General features: G+C 36.9%; 1 protein-coding gene across 1 annotated transcript; it reads left to right on the top strand.

Annotated features, from left to right (window-relative positions):
• The first annotated feature begins 1,978 nt into the window (after window positions 1-1,978).
• Window positions 1,979-6,900, top strand: LOC113701369 (FHA domain-containing protein At4g14490). Its single transcript, XM_027221986.2, has 2 exons — window positions 1,979-3,632; window positions 6,576-6,900. Exon 1 carries the CDS (start codon window positions 2,174-2,176, stop codon window positions 3,584-3,586), a length of 1,413 nt encoding a protein of 470 aa, XP_027077787.1. The 5' UTR covers window positions 1,979-2,173; the 3' UTR covers window positions 3,587-3,632; window positions 6,576-6,900.
• The last annotated feature ends 10,967 nt before the right edge of the window (window positions 6,901-17,867 follow it).

Below are 17,867 nucleotides of genomic sequence, written 5' to 3'. Positions count from 1 at the left end.
TGTAACTTTGCTTCCATTATAGCCACTAGCATATATTCTCCATCCACATTTATTTGCACATATAATCACAGCTTTATCTTTGTCATTCTTAGTGAAGGTAACTTCAAACCCATTCAAAATTGAATACATTCTAACTGCAGCTCTAAAATCATAAATGTTGGTGAAAATTCTGCCTACAGTCAACTCAGGATTTTTTAGATCCCTTTCCATGTTAAACTCAAGAAATTCATGCTCCATGCCTTCATCATTTGAATCATAAACTGGTTTAAGTATTTCATCATCACTAACATCTTCATCATCGACCAGTTTTCCATTCCCTTTGGAGTTAAGGTATGCATTATATTCTTCACTAATCAGTTCCACATACTTAGCATAATCAGGCTGTTTTAGGTGACAATCTACTTAACCACCATCCCTCTCTACATCATCTATAGGGTCACATGCATCATTTAAATCATCCCCATCTAGGAAAAAATCAAAGTCAGAGTCATTTTCAACTTCCCTACAACCATCCCTATCACCTTCCTGTGAAGCATCACTTTCGGCCTCATCATTTTGGGGTTGTTCAACATTAGGATTTAGATTTTGTTCACCATTAACCTCAATATTATCCTCTACAACAGTTCCATCAACATGCAAATCTTCTTCAGGGATCTCACCAACATAAAGTTGTATGATGCTCTGAGTTCTATTTGCCTCAAACATTTCTAGAATTATCTGGTCACTGTTTAACAGTTTAAGACCAACCTGAAGGCCAAGATTCCTAACCCTATAGTACACCTTTGTTTCATGTGAAATTCCAGCGTCTTTAAAAGCATATCTTAACTCAAAAGGTGACATCAAATCAGGGTCAACATCATCAAAATTAGCAACTTCTCCCCCCACATACTGTAAATTTGGGACATGGGCAAAATGGCCTCCGTAGTGAACCTCTAAAACATAGGTTTTAAAATCCATTCTTCTGTAATCACACAAAGACAACTTTTTTAGTGCATGCACAGGTAATACAGAGCAAGCATCTTTTATTGTCCCACAAAAATAAAAAATCCTAGTTTTTCTATGTAACAGCCGACATATAACCATCCAAAGTAAACAAAGAATCCAACAAATTAATAATTAAAAAAGACAAAAGCTGCTAAAAACCCAGCGTTTTCATCCTATCCCGACAATGACTTGTTATGAACTTCAAGGGACCACACCAACAGATTTCAAACAAATAATTGTCTACACATTAAAGCCCATGTAGCCATTAAAAAAACTCATACCGTTGTTTCCGTGTAATACAATTGATTAAAAATTAGAAATTTCTAAAATCGACAAAAAATTGCAAAATTTAACGTTAAGGGCTGCCCAAGCTCTCAGAATCTCCTTTCACAATCTTCAAATTCAATTCTGCCTTCTGCTAACAACTTCATCGATTGCCCGTTTTTCCATTCAAGATGCTGGTGAATTTTCAAGTTTTTTAATGGAGGTTTTGCTAAGGCTTCGGGCACAAGTGAAGAGAAAGTGACCCGACAATGGCAAAAAGGAAGAGAAAGTGACTCGACAATAACAAAAGGGAACCTTTTGTCTGTTCCCTTTTGTGTTCCCTAATTTCTTTTTCTTTTTCTATCCCGTGCCAGATGGAGGGAAATTTCCCTCCATTATTCCAGGGTAATTTTGGAAACTTGCGTTTCATAAACCAGCATATATGGGCATTTTGGGTTGTTCAATATTTTCATAAGGATATTATTGTCTTTTCAATATTCTGTTTATGTCCATTAGAGTTGATCGTTAATTTTTGGGGTGGACTGACGAAAAACAAACGTTGGAGGGTAAAGTGAGAAATGACCTATACTTAAAGGGGATAAAGTGCGATTAACCCTTGTATCAACTATCAAGGTTCAACTCCCAGTATTTAACCTTTTCTCTTTTTTTTAAAAAAAATTTTTATTTATTTGTACGCCTAAAGGTACAAATTCTTCATCGGAGGGTACAAACAGTTTCGAAATTTGAAATGAACTAGCGCCGTCTTTTCTTCCCTCTCTTCCTCTCCGTCTCCCTCGTCGTCTTCAACAAAATCCCCAACAAAAAAAGCAAAAAACTTTCTGACTTTTCCTCTTCTTTTTTTCTTTCTTTTCGTCTGATCTAATTAAACCCAAAATTGAAGCATTTTGATGTAATTAAACCCTAAATGGAAGGCAAAGCAGAAGGGTTAAGCTCAAATTTGAGGCTAATAATGGAGAAAGGTCCATTGGAGGGCCAAACCCTAGAGTTCATACCCGGATCCAAGATCCAAGTCGGTCGAATAATTCGCGGGAACACGATTGCCATCAAAGACGCCGGGATTTCTACTAAGCATCTGGCAATTAGTTTTGAGGACAAGTCTGGAAATTGGAGCTTATCAGACCTTGGGTCCTCCAACGGCACTTTTTTGAACGGTAATGGTCTTGAGCCTTTTTCTTCGGTGCAGCTCTCCGACGGCGATGCGATTAAGATAGGTGAGTATACTTCGATCCAAGTTGAAATTCGTGCTACGGTGGAGGCGGAGGAGATTAAAGTGAGGAGAAATCCCACGAGGCGGAGGGCTGGGAAATTAGGGGTGGTTGATGAAAGTAGTGAGTTGGGATTTGGGGAGAAAAATGAGGATAATGAGAATGGGAGGTGTCAAATGGGGAAAGGCGAGGGGGTTTTGGAAATTAGTGAAGTTTTGGGTTCTAAGGATTTGAATGAAGGGGACAATGAGAAAATGGATAATTTAGGGAGAAAAGAAAATTTGAGGAGGACTCGAAGCAAGAACAAGGAGGGAAATTTGGAAGATAAAATTGGAGTTGGAAATGTTGGGGGAAATGAGAATGTGGGGCGAGGCGAGGCTGTGGCAAAATTGAGACTGAGGAGGGGTAGGCGCGCAAAAAAGGAAGAGGGATTAGGGGTTTGTGCAGACACTAATCAGAATGTTGCTGATGGGGTGGAAGGAAAGCAAGTGCAAGTACAGAGTTTGAAGAGGATTACTAGGAATACGAGGAAGGGAGGAAATTTGGAGAGTAAAGAAATAGAAAAGGTTTTGACAGTTCCTGCAGTGAAGGATGAGGAAAATATCAGTGTTAAGAGGGTTACTAGGAGTGCAGTGGAAGAGGGAAATGTAGAGAATCTTGAAGAACTGGGTAATAAAAATACCAAGAAAGGTAGAAGGGGGCGGAGAAATTTGAAGGTGGAGACTCCGATTGATACTGTTAAGGAGGAAATTGTAAAAGCAGTTGAGACAATTGAGATAGTGGGTTTGGAGGTGAACAAGGGTTATCCTGTGGAGGAGGTGTTGGAAGAGGAGGAAGGTAGAGTTGTTGATGGGATGCTAGTGAAGGTGGGAAGGAATTCTGGTATGTCGGATTCTGGTGCATTGGGACGTTTGTCTGAGGTTAAAAATGGTAATTCGTCCGTGCTGGATTTGGAGAAGATGACTCTAGGGGACTGGCTTGACTACTTGGAGGTCCATTTGCCAAAGCAAATTGTTGACGATACAGAAGAGATGATATTGGGCATGCGACAAAAAGCTGAGAAATTTCATGAGTTTATGATACAACAGAAGAATTCCGAAAAGCAAGGTTGAAGTGCTTCTGGAGTAGCTTAAAATAGGATGCAATGAAGAACCTTTGGTAATGACTGACTCCCTTTTGTTCTGAATCAGTTGTATAACTAGTTCTATGCTGATAGTGTTCTATTTACTGATATACATTTCATTCACGGGCCAAGTCTGTCTACATAATAGAGACTTGTATAACCTGATGATGTTGTTTCTTGCACTATGATTGTGATATGCTCATTGATTAACATTTGGTGTGCTTGGAGTGGCATATTAAATGGTTTCCAGCACTATAATAGTATGTTAATAAACAAATGAGTGGCATGAAACAAAGTGGATTCTTTGCAGTGGTTCTTTAAATTGTTTACCAGTTCAAAACATAATGGCACAACGCTTTTTGAAATCCCAATCTGTCCTCTGTTGTACTGATAGAGTCAGAAAGCCAAGGTGCTATGCTGTCAATGTCCCTCAGTTGTACTGTTGATTGGTAGACAAAATAATTAGCAGTGAATTGCATTAGGGATTCATTTTTCCTTCAATCTTATTTGCACAGTGTACTAACCTGATAATTAAAGTTAGATGATTTGAAAAACATGTTCTTCCCTAATTTTCTGTGTTTGCGGTTGAAAATTCAGACATGCAAAAATTGCACTTTTGAAAAGTATGAGCCAATTATAGATGCAGACTTGCTATCTTGTCCCTATGAATTTAGTCACTGTCGGATGGATGCATTTCTATTAATGTCTTTACAAGTCAGTGATCAACTTTTAGGTACTCAATATTCAATTTGATCATGTTTGCTGTTTCATTTTGCAATGTTACTTGAGTTCATTGTAAAACATGAAAATATTACTCCAGTTCATTTATCAATGTTAATTGAGTTCATTGTAAAATATTTTGCAGTGGTCAAATGCCGACATACCTCGAATAGAATGTTAAAACATGAGAAACATAGCAGTCTTTACCATAATGACATCCAGGTAAAAGAACAAGATGAAATATTTTAATAGACTCCACACCTGTAAAACAGGAGCCCACTAATAAATGAAACCAGAAAGGACTTTGTAAAAGAAAAGAAAAATGAATAATGATCCCTACTCAGGTTAGTGAAACCACAAATGAGGGCTTCGTTCTTATATTCTCTCTATCTATCAGTCAATTATCATAAGAGGCATACGATTGACGACTGCACACATCACTTTAATCACTATACAAGAAATTTTACGGAGAGCGGTCTACTTTATCTGTTGGTCCTCTGGGTTTGAGTCAAGTATCGAAATACAATTTTTTTATTATTCTGGTTGAGGTTATGTAAGCAATTTGGTTGCCCCCTAATGAAATGTTAAAGCATTTAAATGGAACTCGGTCATGTCAAGTGAATTTTTTGTCAAGAATGTTTGACTGATAAAAGACTGAGGTGCTCGGGTAAGTTGTGCTCTTTGTCAAAAAGCAAGTCTTTTGTCATTGAAACTGCTTCTTTTGCTATAAGGGGCAATTTTCCGTTGAGGAAATTACAATCGTTTTTGCTGCAAAATTTTTGTACTACATGGTGAGGTCAATGGCAAAACATTCTTCTCCGAATAGGTAGTTGTTTGATAATGTCTCTCTCCAACTTGCTGCAGTATATTTTAGAAATATTTTCTTTGCTAAAAGTACAACTAAGCCACCATTCGATGTACAGTAACTAATCGTGAGCAATGCTATTTTATAAAGACTTAAATGAGAAGAAATTACTTTAGTGTATTGTACTTGTACACATATGAACTGTCATCCCACTCCCAAATTGTCAACCTTACCCTCTGTTCCTCTTGGTTACTTTTCAATGTCCACAAGGGGTAAGCTGCCATGATGAAAGTTCAGCCAGTTCCACTTTAGATCAGTGCGTTCATCTAACTATTGATATGTGAACTGAAAAATGAAAATTCCATGTGTGGCTCTGTGTTGGCCTTCGCTCTCCATTATCCATCTTTGGTTCCCCTGTGACATAGGCACCTGTGCTTGAAAGTTCTTAAGTTTGATTTGGTTAGGTGTTAGTACTTTGATTTTGCAGTTTTTTTTGGGAACCTAGTTTTTTCAAAATGGTGAAAACTGACTTGAGTAAAATAGTTTATTCTATCAGTTGTTGCATGAGGCAGGCATTTATCTGTCTACAGCCTTAAATCTTAACATGCTTAATCTTTTGATCATGTCTATCTAGTGATGTATATTCTCAAGAGTGTGGTTTGTCTTCAGAACTCTTCTTGGCACTTGGTTATTTACTGGATCCACCTTTTAGGTTTAGGTTTTGCTGCGTTTTAATTCTTGCTGTCTATGATAATTGTCCATCCAGTTAGTTGTCTTTGTTTCCTTTTGTTGGGTTGATTGAACAGTTATATATTAGTATCACGTCTATCAGTGCTCTACTTCCATGATATCCTACTGGTTAGCATTTGCATTTTCAATCCGATTTCATCTGAATATCTTTGCTTGATCGTGCATTATGTGCAGCTTGAATTTCTCAAGTCGTTTAGTCTAATTTTTATGCCGGTTTAAGTTTCCATTTTGCTTGATATTATAATTAATGTTTTGCCTTGAAGGTAATTCTTCAATTTGTGGTTGATATGCTCCTTTTTTTGGGAACTATTCTTGGCTCATTCCTTACATTGCCATCTTCTGATCAAATCTTTCTTTTTCTCTTTTTTTTTCCAGCCTGTATCACTTGAATGTTTTGTCGTTTCCATTATATGTAAAAATCAGAGAACTTCTAAAAGGCTTCCAAGCTTAGAGAAGCAGTTAATCAATGAGATTATAGTCATTCCACAAATTAACCACCAAGCAACATTATGTTGCGTGTCAAATACTGTGTTCCAACAAGTATTTATTGGTGATGTAAACATGATACTATCTGGTTGGCAACTAAGAATGTCATTTCACTTAGGCTCTAACTTCTCATATTGTTGTTTGCATTTTTTGCTCAAATGTTTCTTTGAAGACTCTTCTGCAATTTTTTCCTATCATCATTTTTTTGGTGGTGCAGAATGAATCTTGTGATGCAATATCTCTTGAATGGTATTATGGAGGTTCTCCAGCAAGGTTCTTTTTGGACACTGACCTTTTGTGTATCTATTTTTCTTAAAAGTCTAGCAAGTAAGCTGACAAAATCTAACAATTTGTCTAGTTCTGTTAAAGTTAGTTGATGAACAGCTTATCTTGTATATTTGGCATGGTGCTGCTTCCTGGTGGAAAGACGAGTAAGCGGTTAAATTGCAGCGGTCATGCTCAGTTCATGTAAATATAAATATTCTCTGAAAGGGCAGTTTCTTTCAGTTCAATCGTTTCATGTTCAATATTTGAATTTTGCATATCCTGCTATATTTCATTTCGTATTTTTTTCCCCTTTTGTATGTTATCCAAGTCATGGGCTTTAGAAATCATGAATCTGCTGCAGAGTTTGCAATCGTTCTTTTTGGTTTCTTTTCAGCGGAACAATTGAATGCAGTGTCACACTGCAATTAGCAAGACACTTGATACATAATGACTGAAACAGAAAAAGAATCAGACTTGATGAACAGCTTGTCTAACAATAGCCATTCAGGTAAATAAAGCCGTGCGTGCATCTTTTACTATAGTAGTGAAATTCTTCTAAGTATTAGCTTTGCCTGATGCAGTCCATTTAAAACTTTTGATCAAGGGAGAAAATTTAGTTACTATATTTGCAGAGAATTTCTCTAATCCCTACAAGATGCTGATGTTCACAAATCCAATGAAAGTGATTCGAATTACTAGGAGAAATAGAGAAGAGAAAATGACTTGTCAAATTGGAAAACTGAAAACCTCGACCATAGAATTGGCACGAAACTACATGCAGCTCTATTAAGAAACTTTTAATAACGAGGTGCATGCCAGCGAAATTCCTTTTTTTTTTTTTTTTAGAACAGATCATTTTATTCAATAAATCTGCACTAATAGTAAAAATACATTAAACAAACATGACACAGATACATATAGATCTAAAATCAATAGATATGACATATCAAAGAAACTAATACAAAGAAAATAACATTGATATTTTTAAATATCTTCCAATACATCTGTGGTCCTATGGATGTCTTGTGACAGTCAAATATGATTAAAATTGATTCAAATCTAAAAAGAAATTTAAGAAAAATTTAGATTTGACAATAATAGAGAAATTACAGTATGAGAGACTATTCTAGATTTACAAAATCTCAAATTTCATAAAAAAGACCAAAATAAAAAAAAAACTCTCATGAGGAAAAACTCAAGAGAGTATCTCACTAGAACAATTTAGAAGAGAAGGAATTCTTACTAGAAGATCGTAGGAAAGAAGAATCTCTCACTAGAAAACCCTAGTAAAAAAATTTATTCAAACAAGAGAAACTAAAAATGAGAGAGAGAGAGAGAGTTCCCTCCTATGGAAAAAGATCAGATTTGATCTCTTTCCCATAGATTTGATCAGTTTTTGACTATAAAGGTTCTAGAGAGAAGGAGCATCTTAGTGAATTTCTTTTTTAAAATTTTTAGCATTGACAGATTAATAGCAAAATTTAGTACAACATTAACATGGTTTGATTTCATATGGAGAAGAGAAAACTACTTTTATCTTGACCAATTTTGTCTATTTAGTGATGGAGAGAAGAAATGGGAAGGATGAAAGGCAAAGAATAAAGTGGAAAGCCACAAATTCAACAAATGTAGTAAAAACCTCTATAAATTAATAAACTTGGAACCATACAAATTCTATTAATTTAAAGAGATATTAATTAACCAATAAATTAATAATTTATTAATTTATTAAGTCTACTTACAATTCAAAGAAACACTTATCTAGTCAACTAAAGTTTTATTTATTTTATAAAAATATGAATTATTCTATTAGTAAAAGAAAGCTAAAAGTCTATAGAATATAAATCAATTCATGTCTACTTTATTTGTAAGTATAATTTAATTCTATTAATGTACGTAATTGGTATTATTTTTTCATTATCAAGAGGTCCAAAAGATTTAGAAATACTAAATGGTAAATGTCCACTTCCATTTTATTAAATGCATATAATAAATCAAATTAACAATATTATATGTATAAATAAATAAACATAAAATCTTCTTATGTATCTTATTGTTAAACTATGGTTTCCCATCTAAAATGTATTCATAAATCAACCATGTTTAATTAAATACATAAAGTATTACATGAATATAGTAGAGAATCCCACATGCACTCAAAAACAATTGCAACAATGGGTTTTTGAAAAAATAAATAACCATAGGAATATGATATGCAATTTTAGTGAATAATTAATTTATGATATGAATATAATGAAAAGGTAATGTAAGATTTTCAAAAAAAATTATTATCTTGTTATTTTATCAAAATTATTTATTTAGTGTGTTAGCCCAAGCCGGGATTGGAAAACATTATTATTTAATAAAATTTATTAATTTATAACACTACAGTCCATGCCATTACCATTGCTAGCCCCTTGACACATACGGTAGCAGCTGACTTGAGGCTCCTCTCAACGAGGGTGGTTCCATAACTCAAACCAAGGATCCCCCACAAAGTTACTGTCCTAACTTGGCAGGCACCAGTATTTCCATTTCTCAAGCTTAATGTGGATGGCTCTTCGTTGGAAAACCCGGGGCACTCATGTGGGGGAGGAATCCTTAGAGACTACTTGGGACAGGTGATCACTGCTTTTTCTACGTATTATGGCCATAGCACTTGTCTGGAGGCGGAAGCGCAGGCTCTGCTGGAGGGCCTCAAGACTTGCATTGCACTTGACCACACCAGAGTGGTGGTTGAGATGGACTCCAAGTCCCTACTAGAAGCGGTTAGTCAACGAACACACTGCCCATGGCGCATTGATGCTTTAGTTCGGCAGATCTGGAGTATAGTTTGGAACAGGCACTTTCATCTTCAGCACAGCTATAGGGAGGTGAATTCTGTGACAGCCCCACCTCCCCCTAAGGCGAACCAGAGGGTTCGGCGGGTCGCCTGCCCAACTCTCGCCGGGACTCAGTCGTTCACTAAAGTCCTCAATTAAATTACAAGATATATCTCAAATATACATCAACTTCTCCAATCATTACATGTCATAAGCGAAGCGGAAACAATTCCCAACTATACATAAAATGATTCCAAATCCAAACTGTACAAGATATATGCCATGCAGTCACGTGAATAAGTACTACAAGCCTTCCTTCGCCACGAGCCCTGTGGAGGGGAATAAAATATTTTTGGGGTAAGTTAGAAACTCAGTGAGTAACCAATAAAATCAATAATCAAATATATTTCACAATAATGCATTTCGATGATGTCATAATTCCAAGATTAAATATACGTATTGTTGCTCTCGTGAGCCAGTGAAATCATTGCACTTAAACACCCAACGCTCAAATAGATCACTTAGCGTTAAACAATAAGGGGGAGCAACGTTGGTGCTCCAGATCATGTCATGAACAATAAACAGGATGGAGACATTGGTGTTCAGCACAAGACTCCCCAAAAACTCATTAAAGCCAAATCATGTCATGAACTCACATGCAAGCACGCATGATATGCAGTCGAGTAAATAATACAAGAAACATTTCAAAAGTACTTGGAAAATAGTTGAGGGTCACTCACCACCACGGCTTAGAAACCATCCATCATATATCATTATCTTGCCCGAGTCCAAGCCCTAAATCACAAACTCAAAGCAATCATACATTCTCAAAGTTCGGACAGCATTTCCCCACAAATGCTTCATTTCCAACCTACAATATATTACCAATCACACATACGATTAATAAGCAATAAAATATATCCAATTAGGCCACAATATCCCTCAATCAAAGCTAATTAGAAGCTTAAGAGCCACCATTAGAAAAACCCCCAATTAAACCCTAGAAACCGGAATTCATTCTCTCAAGCGTAAATTTTCCGCAACGATCGCAGTTAACATATAAAAGTTCCGTTTAACACCTTTTGGTACAATATCCATAAGTGAAGCTAACCTTATCGGATTGGAATGAAATTTATACCATTTCGAAGCTAAGCCAAGGACCTACAACTTTCATGAAGACCACTCAGTCCAGTTCTCACCCTAACTAGGTCAAATTCACCAAAACAACTCCAGATTTTCCAGTTCGAAATTCACTGCGGAAATCAACTAGCAGTCCTGCTTTATTCACTCATGTCTCAGCACACACAACTCCAATTTAGGTAATTCCAAAGCCATTTGAAAGCTAAGATACAAGGCTATAATTATTAAGAAGACATCATCAACCAATTCGGTAATATTCCTGGTCAAACTAACCACTTACAGAGGCTGATTTTCATTTTCGGACAGAAACAGGGCAGCAGGGGTATTTCGGTCTTTTCACAGGCTACGTTGCTCCGATTGAGTTGAAATTTTGTAGAGAACTATAAAATATCATTCTATACAACTTTTATGTTTTGTACTAAGGCTAGTTCAGCCTCTAACTAGGTGTAACAGTACCAGGCAGAATTGGGGAAAAATGAAACCCTAATCTGGAATTCATGCATTCAAGTGCTAATCTTCCACAAAACAACATCTAACACAACTAAAAACCACTAATAAGCAATTAATTGAAGTAAAGAGGATGTTCTTGATAAAATACCTTAAAACCACAAGAAAGGTAGGAGCTTAATCTTTCCCCCTCCAAAACAACTCCACCAACACCTTTAACCTTCCCTAATGATCACTTGTATGGTGTAGTTTGTGATTTGGTTGGTTGAAACTCAAGATTTGGACAAGAATTGAAGTAACAAGATGAAGGTTTTTCCTCTCTTTTCTCTCTACATGTCTCAGCCAAGAGGGGTAAAGAAATGAGAAAATGTTGGTCAAAATTGGAGTTTAGGAAAGTTAAATAAAAGTTAGGCAAGTCAACTTCCAATCGGATCGCGACACTTGGCCCTTCTTAAGTTTATTCTTATCCCTTTGTCTCTCCAAGATTAACCATCTAAGTAACCTCTAATTATCTCTTAGTACCTTGTAAAATAATATCACTTAATACGAAACTCCAACAAGTTGTCAAAAATATATCGCATTTACCGTACTAGTGGGTCCCACATCCATAATACACTTCAAACTTAACGTGGACTAACTTGTATCAAGGAAATGATTTGAAAACTATATTCCCTTATAAAAATATATAGAAAATTAATATATTGTAGAAAGGCATAAAATTATAGACAAGAAAACAAAATAATGTCTAGAAAATATATAAAAATTTTCGGGTTCTCAAACTCATTCTTTCGGGGCGTCACAAACTCCCCTCCTTAAAAGAATGTCGTCCTCGACATTCCATCTTGTACCAATCAAGTCAAGACATCCCGCAAGAATCACTCAAGCATTCCAAACAAACACTAAGAGTCAAATGACAGCTACTTGTCCGCCTTTCAGTCCTACAAGAATCACTGATATTTCAAACAAAACCCACAGTCCGGCATCCTAAACTTCAAGTTTAGGATACACTAAAGAGATCTGAAGCCTAAGCTCTGATACCAACTGTGACAGCCCCACCTCCCCCTAAGGCGAACCAGAGGGTTCGGTGAGCCGCCTGCCCAACTCTCGCCGAGACTCAGTCGTTCACTAAAGTCCTCAATTAAATTACAAGATATATCTCAAATATACATCAACTTCTCCAATCATTACATGTCATAAGCGAAGCGGAAACAATTTCCAGCTATACATAAAATGATTCCAAATCCAAACTATACAAGATATATGCCATCCAATCACGTGAATAAGTACAACAAGCCTTCCTTCGCCACGAGCCCTGTGGAGGGGAATAAAATATTTTTGGGGTAAGTTAGAAGCTCAGTGAGTAACCAATAAAATCAGTAATCAAATATATTTCACAATAATGCATTTCGATGATGTCATGATTCCAAAATTAAATATACGTATTGTTGCTCTCATGAGCCAGTGAAATCATTGCACTTAAACACCCAACGCTCAAATAGATCACTTAGCGTTAAACAATAAGGGGGAGCAACGTTGGTGCTCCAGATCATGTCATGAACAATAAACAGGGTGGAGACGTTGGTGTTCAGCACAAGACTCCCCAAGAACTCATTAAAGCCAAATCATGTCATGAACTCACATGCAAGCACGCATGATATGCGGTCGAGTAAATAATACAAGAAACATTTCAAAAGTACTTGGGAAATAGTTGAGGGTCACTCACCTCCACGACTCAGAAACCATCCATCATATATCATTACCTTGCCCGAGTCCAAGCCCTAAATCACAAATTCAAAGCAATCATACATTCTCAAAGTTCGGACAGCATTTCCCCATAAATGCTTCATTTCCAACCTACAATATATTACCAATCACACATACGATTAATAAGCAATAAAATATATCCAATTAGGCCATAATATCCCTCAATCAAAGCTAATTAGAAGCTTAAGAGCCACCATTAGAAAAACCCCCAATTAAACCCTAGAAACCGGAATTCATTCCCTCAAGTGTAAATTTTCCGCAACGATCGCAGTTAACATATAAAAGTTCCGTTTAACACCTTTTGGCACAATATCCATAAGTGAAGCTACCCTTATCGGATCGGAATGAAATTTATACCATTTCGAAGCTAAGACAAGGACCTACAACTTTCATGAAGACCACTCAGTCCAGTTCTCACCCTAACTAGGTCAAATTCACCAAAACAACTCCAGATTTTCCAGTTCGAAATTCACTGCGGAAATCAACTAGCAGTCCTGCTTTATTCACTCATGTCTCAGCACACACAACTCCAATTTAGGTAATTCCAAAGCCATTTGAAAGCTAAGATACAAGGCTATAATTCTTAAGAAGAATCATCAACCAATTCGGTAATATTCCTGGTCAAACTAACCACTTACAGAGGCTGATTTTCATTTTCGGACAGAAACAGGGCAGCAGGGGTATTTCGGTCTTTTTACAGGCTACATTACTCCGATTGAGCTGAAATTTTGTAGACAACTATAAAACATCATTCTATACAATTTTTATGTTTTGTGCTAGCCTCTAACTAGGTGTAACAGTACCGGGTAGAATTGGGGAAAAATGAAACCCTAATCTGGAATTCATGCATTCAAGTGCTAATCTTCCACAAAACAACATCTAACACAACTAAAAACCACTAATAAGCAATTAATTGAAGTAAAGAGGATGTTCTTGATAAAATACCTTAAAACCACAAGAAAGGTAGGAGCTTAATCTTTCCCCCTCCAAAACAACTCCACCAACACCTTTAACCTTCCCTAATGATCACTTGTATGGTGTAGTTTGTGATTTGGTTGGTTGAAACTCAAGATTTGGACAAGAATTGAAGTAACAAGATGAAGGTTTTTCCTCTCTTTTCTCTCTACATGTCTCAGCCAAGAGGGGTAAAGAAATGAGAAAATGTTGGTCAAAATTGGAGTTTAGGAAAGTTAAATAAAAGTTAGGCAAGTCAACTTCCAATCGGATCGCGACACTTGGCCCTTCTTAAGTTTATTCTTATCCCTTTGTCTCTCCAAGATTAACCATCTAAGTAACCTCTAATTATCTCTTAGCATCTTGTAAAATAATATCACTTAATACGAAACTCCAACAAGTTGTCAAAAATATATCGCATTTACCGTACTAGCAGGTCCCACGTCCATAATACACTTCAAACTTAACGTGGACTAACTTGTATCAAGGAAATGATTTGAAAACTATATTCCCTTATAAAAATGTATAGAAAATTAATATATTGAAAAAAGGCATAAAATTATAGACAAGAAAACAAAATAATGTCTAGAAAATATATAAAAATTTTCGGGTTCTCAAACTCATTCTTTCGGGGCGTCACAAATTCTGCAGCTGATGCCCTAGCTCGTCAGGCAAGCGTAGCTCACTCATCGGTCACTTACTGCCCTCGGAGTTTGCCAGGCCGAGTTAGAGGCTTTGTTAGCCTGGATAGGATGAATTTCCCTTACCTCAGAGTTTAATTGCTATGTACTCCAGCACTTTCTAGTGAATAAAAATGGATGATTTTTTTTTAAACAAAAAAAAAATTTATTAATTTATCAAATATTAATTTACAGAGACTTTATTGTAAATTATCACTATATATTTGTAGCTCCTATATATATATGTGTGTGTGTGTGTGTGTGTGTGTTTTGTTGGCTATTCCTAACTCCAACATTCAAGAATAGGGAAAAAATTTTAAAAACTATATAGGTTTATGTGTTAATGACGCAAATATCCTCCTAGGGGTATGTATGACAACTACCCTCAGTATCCCAACCTTATATTTCATTGGAAATTTCATTGGAAATATTGTAAAATGGGAAACAGAAAAACTGGAATTTTGTAAATGGGAAAAAGGAGATCTTTATCAAATTATGATGTTGTCGAAACGACCAAGCCCCAGTAAGCCACTCATCCCCATACTCAAACAGTCTGATTGGAATTCCACTAACAAAAAATAAAACAAAAATAGCCCATTGTTTCGGTCACCTTGCAGTCTCGAAAATTATATGGATGACTCCCGTAGACAACTTTTTCTTTCAACTCTTCAACTGCGTGGCCTTTTGATGTGTGCACGGACCTTAGCCCAAGTAATGACCCAGTCCGAGTTCCATTGGGCCCAGTCACACGTGCACGAGCCAAGCTCTTCATAGAATCCCTCCAAGCCCTTGTTCGAATTGTCCAAAACCAACATGGAGTCCATAGAGATATTGAAGGCTTGAAGGATTTTAATCGAGTTATCTACACCATGACCCAAGCCCATGAAGACTCAAGTGGGCCTCCAAATGAGTTGGCCGAATAGAGCCTTAGGCCTTAGTAGTTATTTAGCAATTGATTAGTGTTTAAGTAAGAGCATGGGCCGGCCCATCTTGTCCCAAGACCATGGGCCGACTTTTCCCTTTCCTAGTCCCTTTAGGGTTTCAGTCACTTTAGCCTATAAATAGGCTTGCTTTGTAAGGTTTTAGGGAGACGTTTTATCAATAAAGTTTTGCATATTTTCGATTCTTCTTGAGAGAGAGATTCGACCCCTTTACTTGCTTTGGCAAGGGTTTTGAGCAGTCTTGCGTCCTGTCCTAGATTGTTCTACCGACCTATTCCCCTGGAGTATTCACCTTCATCGGAGTGTCGTCTACCGTCTTGAATCAAATCGTGTCGTCCGTTTGGTTCTAGATCCCGCAATTCCAAGCGTTGGACGTCCTCGCTAGATCCTTGGGCAAACGTGCTACGTGTCTCGAAACGTGTTGATCGAGGAACGTATCAGTTGGCTTCAGAGCTTTGGTGGAGGTATCTTCCGTTATATCCGTAGTTTTGTCTTAGTTTTCCTTGTTTCCGCTGCCTTGTTTACAAAAAAAAAAAAAAAAAAAAAAACGTCACTGTTCATCCGCTACTGTTCATCCCGACACTGTTCACAGCTACTGTTCATCCGACACTGTTCACGTTACTGTTCATCCGAACACAAAAATCTGTTGTGTGTTATCTCCTTTGTGTTGTGTCTAGTTTGTTGATAATTTCTGTCCACAACTTGTTTCTTGCGTTTGAGTCGTTTGTTGCATCAAAAATTCTGGTTGTTGGTGTTTCAACGTTGCTCCCAAATCTGTCTCGTTAGTTGGTTGTCGCTTGGGCAGCAAGAACAATAACGTGACGGCTGCTAGGGTTTCCTTATCTTGCTAGGGTTATCCTTGCGGCTAGGGTTTTCTACTTGCGGCTAGGATGTCTACTTGCGGCTAGGGTTTCTTTGTACTCACTTGGATACTCTCTCTCCTACCTTTTTAGGAAACTTTCCCAAACTCTCTCATCCATTTTTTTTTGGAAACTTTCCTAAATTCTCTCATCCATTTTTTAGGAAACTTTCCTAAACTCTCTCATCTATTTTTTTTGGAAACTTTCTTAAAGTCTCTCATCTATTTTTAGGAAACTTTCCTAAATTCTCTCATCCATTTTTTTGGAAACTTTCCTAAATTCTCTCATCCATTTTTTAGGAAACTTTCCTAAACTCTCTCATCTATTTTTTTTGGAAACTTTCTTAAAGTCTCTCATCTATTTTTAGGAAACTTTCCTAAATTCTCTCATCCATTTTTTTGGAAACTTTCCTAAATTCTCTCATCCATTTTTAGGAAATTTTCCTAAACTCTCTCATCCATTTTTTTTGGAAACTTTCCTAAATTCTCTCATCCATTTTTAGGAAACTCACCTAAAATTCTCTCATCCATTTTTAGGACCTTTCCTATATTCTCTCATCCACTTTAGGAAACTCTCCTATATTCTCTCATCCACTTTAGGAAACTCTCCTATATTCTCTTCCTAGATTTTAGGAACACTCTCCTACACTTTCTCCTATATTTTCTCCTAGTTTTTAGGAACACTTCCCTACACTTTCTCCTACATCTCCGTGATTACTCTTGAGGAAGAAGTTGGTGACATTTATTGGACTTGAGCGGCATTTCTCAACTACCTAACCCAACAGGTAAAGGTATTTGGTTCCCTCATACATTCATGGCGAGTACAAGACGCATAAAAGTTAGCTCACCACATTGGCTTCCTGATCCTAAGGGAGTCAAAGAAGTGGCATTACGTGGTGTAGATGAGCAATTGGACATCGTCAAATCTCAGTTGCTTGGTTGGTTTTATACTCGTTGTGGTGTCAAAGATAAAATCTGTAGCTTGGCCATTGATGGGAGTTGTGAAGTCAACCTTGCAAGTGCTATCATGGTTGAGAAATTAAATCTTCCAACCATTGATCATCTTCAACCATACAAGTTGACGAGCACTCATGGTAATGTTTGGGTTACTAAGTACACACTTGTACCTATTCAAATCGGCAAATATGTGGATGAGGTGTTGTGTGATGTAGTCCCAATTCAAGTGACACATGTGTTGTTGGGCAAAGCATGGATGTCGAGGCGAGAAATTAAATATGACGGACATACTAATAAGTATTCCTTCTTATTTAATAGTCGTCGTCTTGCACTTGTATCACTTACTTATGACCAACTTTGTATTGATCTAGCATGCATGAAAAGTGAGCTTGAGCGTTATAGAATGGAGAAAAAGCTAGATGAGGGAATTGTGCCTGAAGAGGTAAAACCCGAGGGAGTTGGAAGTAATGAGATGAAAGGGTCAGCTGTTGAACTAGAAAAAGAGATGGAAAAATCTAATGAGATGGGTGGTAAAAAGGAAGAAAGGAGAGAAAGTGGGCTGATCTTGAGCAACCCGGTGAAGGCCTATTATTTTCCTAACGAACTTACCTTTGCTTTGTTTAGTGTCTCTTCTTTTATACAGATCAAGCAAAGGCAAGTTGAGCTGATCTTGGTGTG

The sequence above is a fragment of the Coffea arabica genome, chromosome 7e (genome assembly GCF_036785885.1).
Source record: "Coffea arabica cultivar ET-39 chromosome 7e, Coffea Arabica ET-39 HiFi, whole genome shotgun sequence".
NCBI classification, from domain to species: Eukaryota; Viridiplantae; Streptophyta; class Magnoliopsida; order Gentianales; family Rubiaceae; genus Coffea; species Coffea arabica.
The sequence above is the reverse complement of the archived record's forward strand: the minus strand, read 5'-3'. Positions and strand labels throughout refer to the sequence as shown.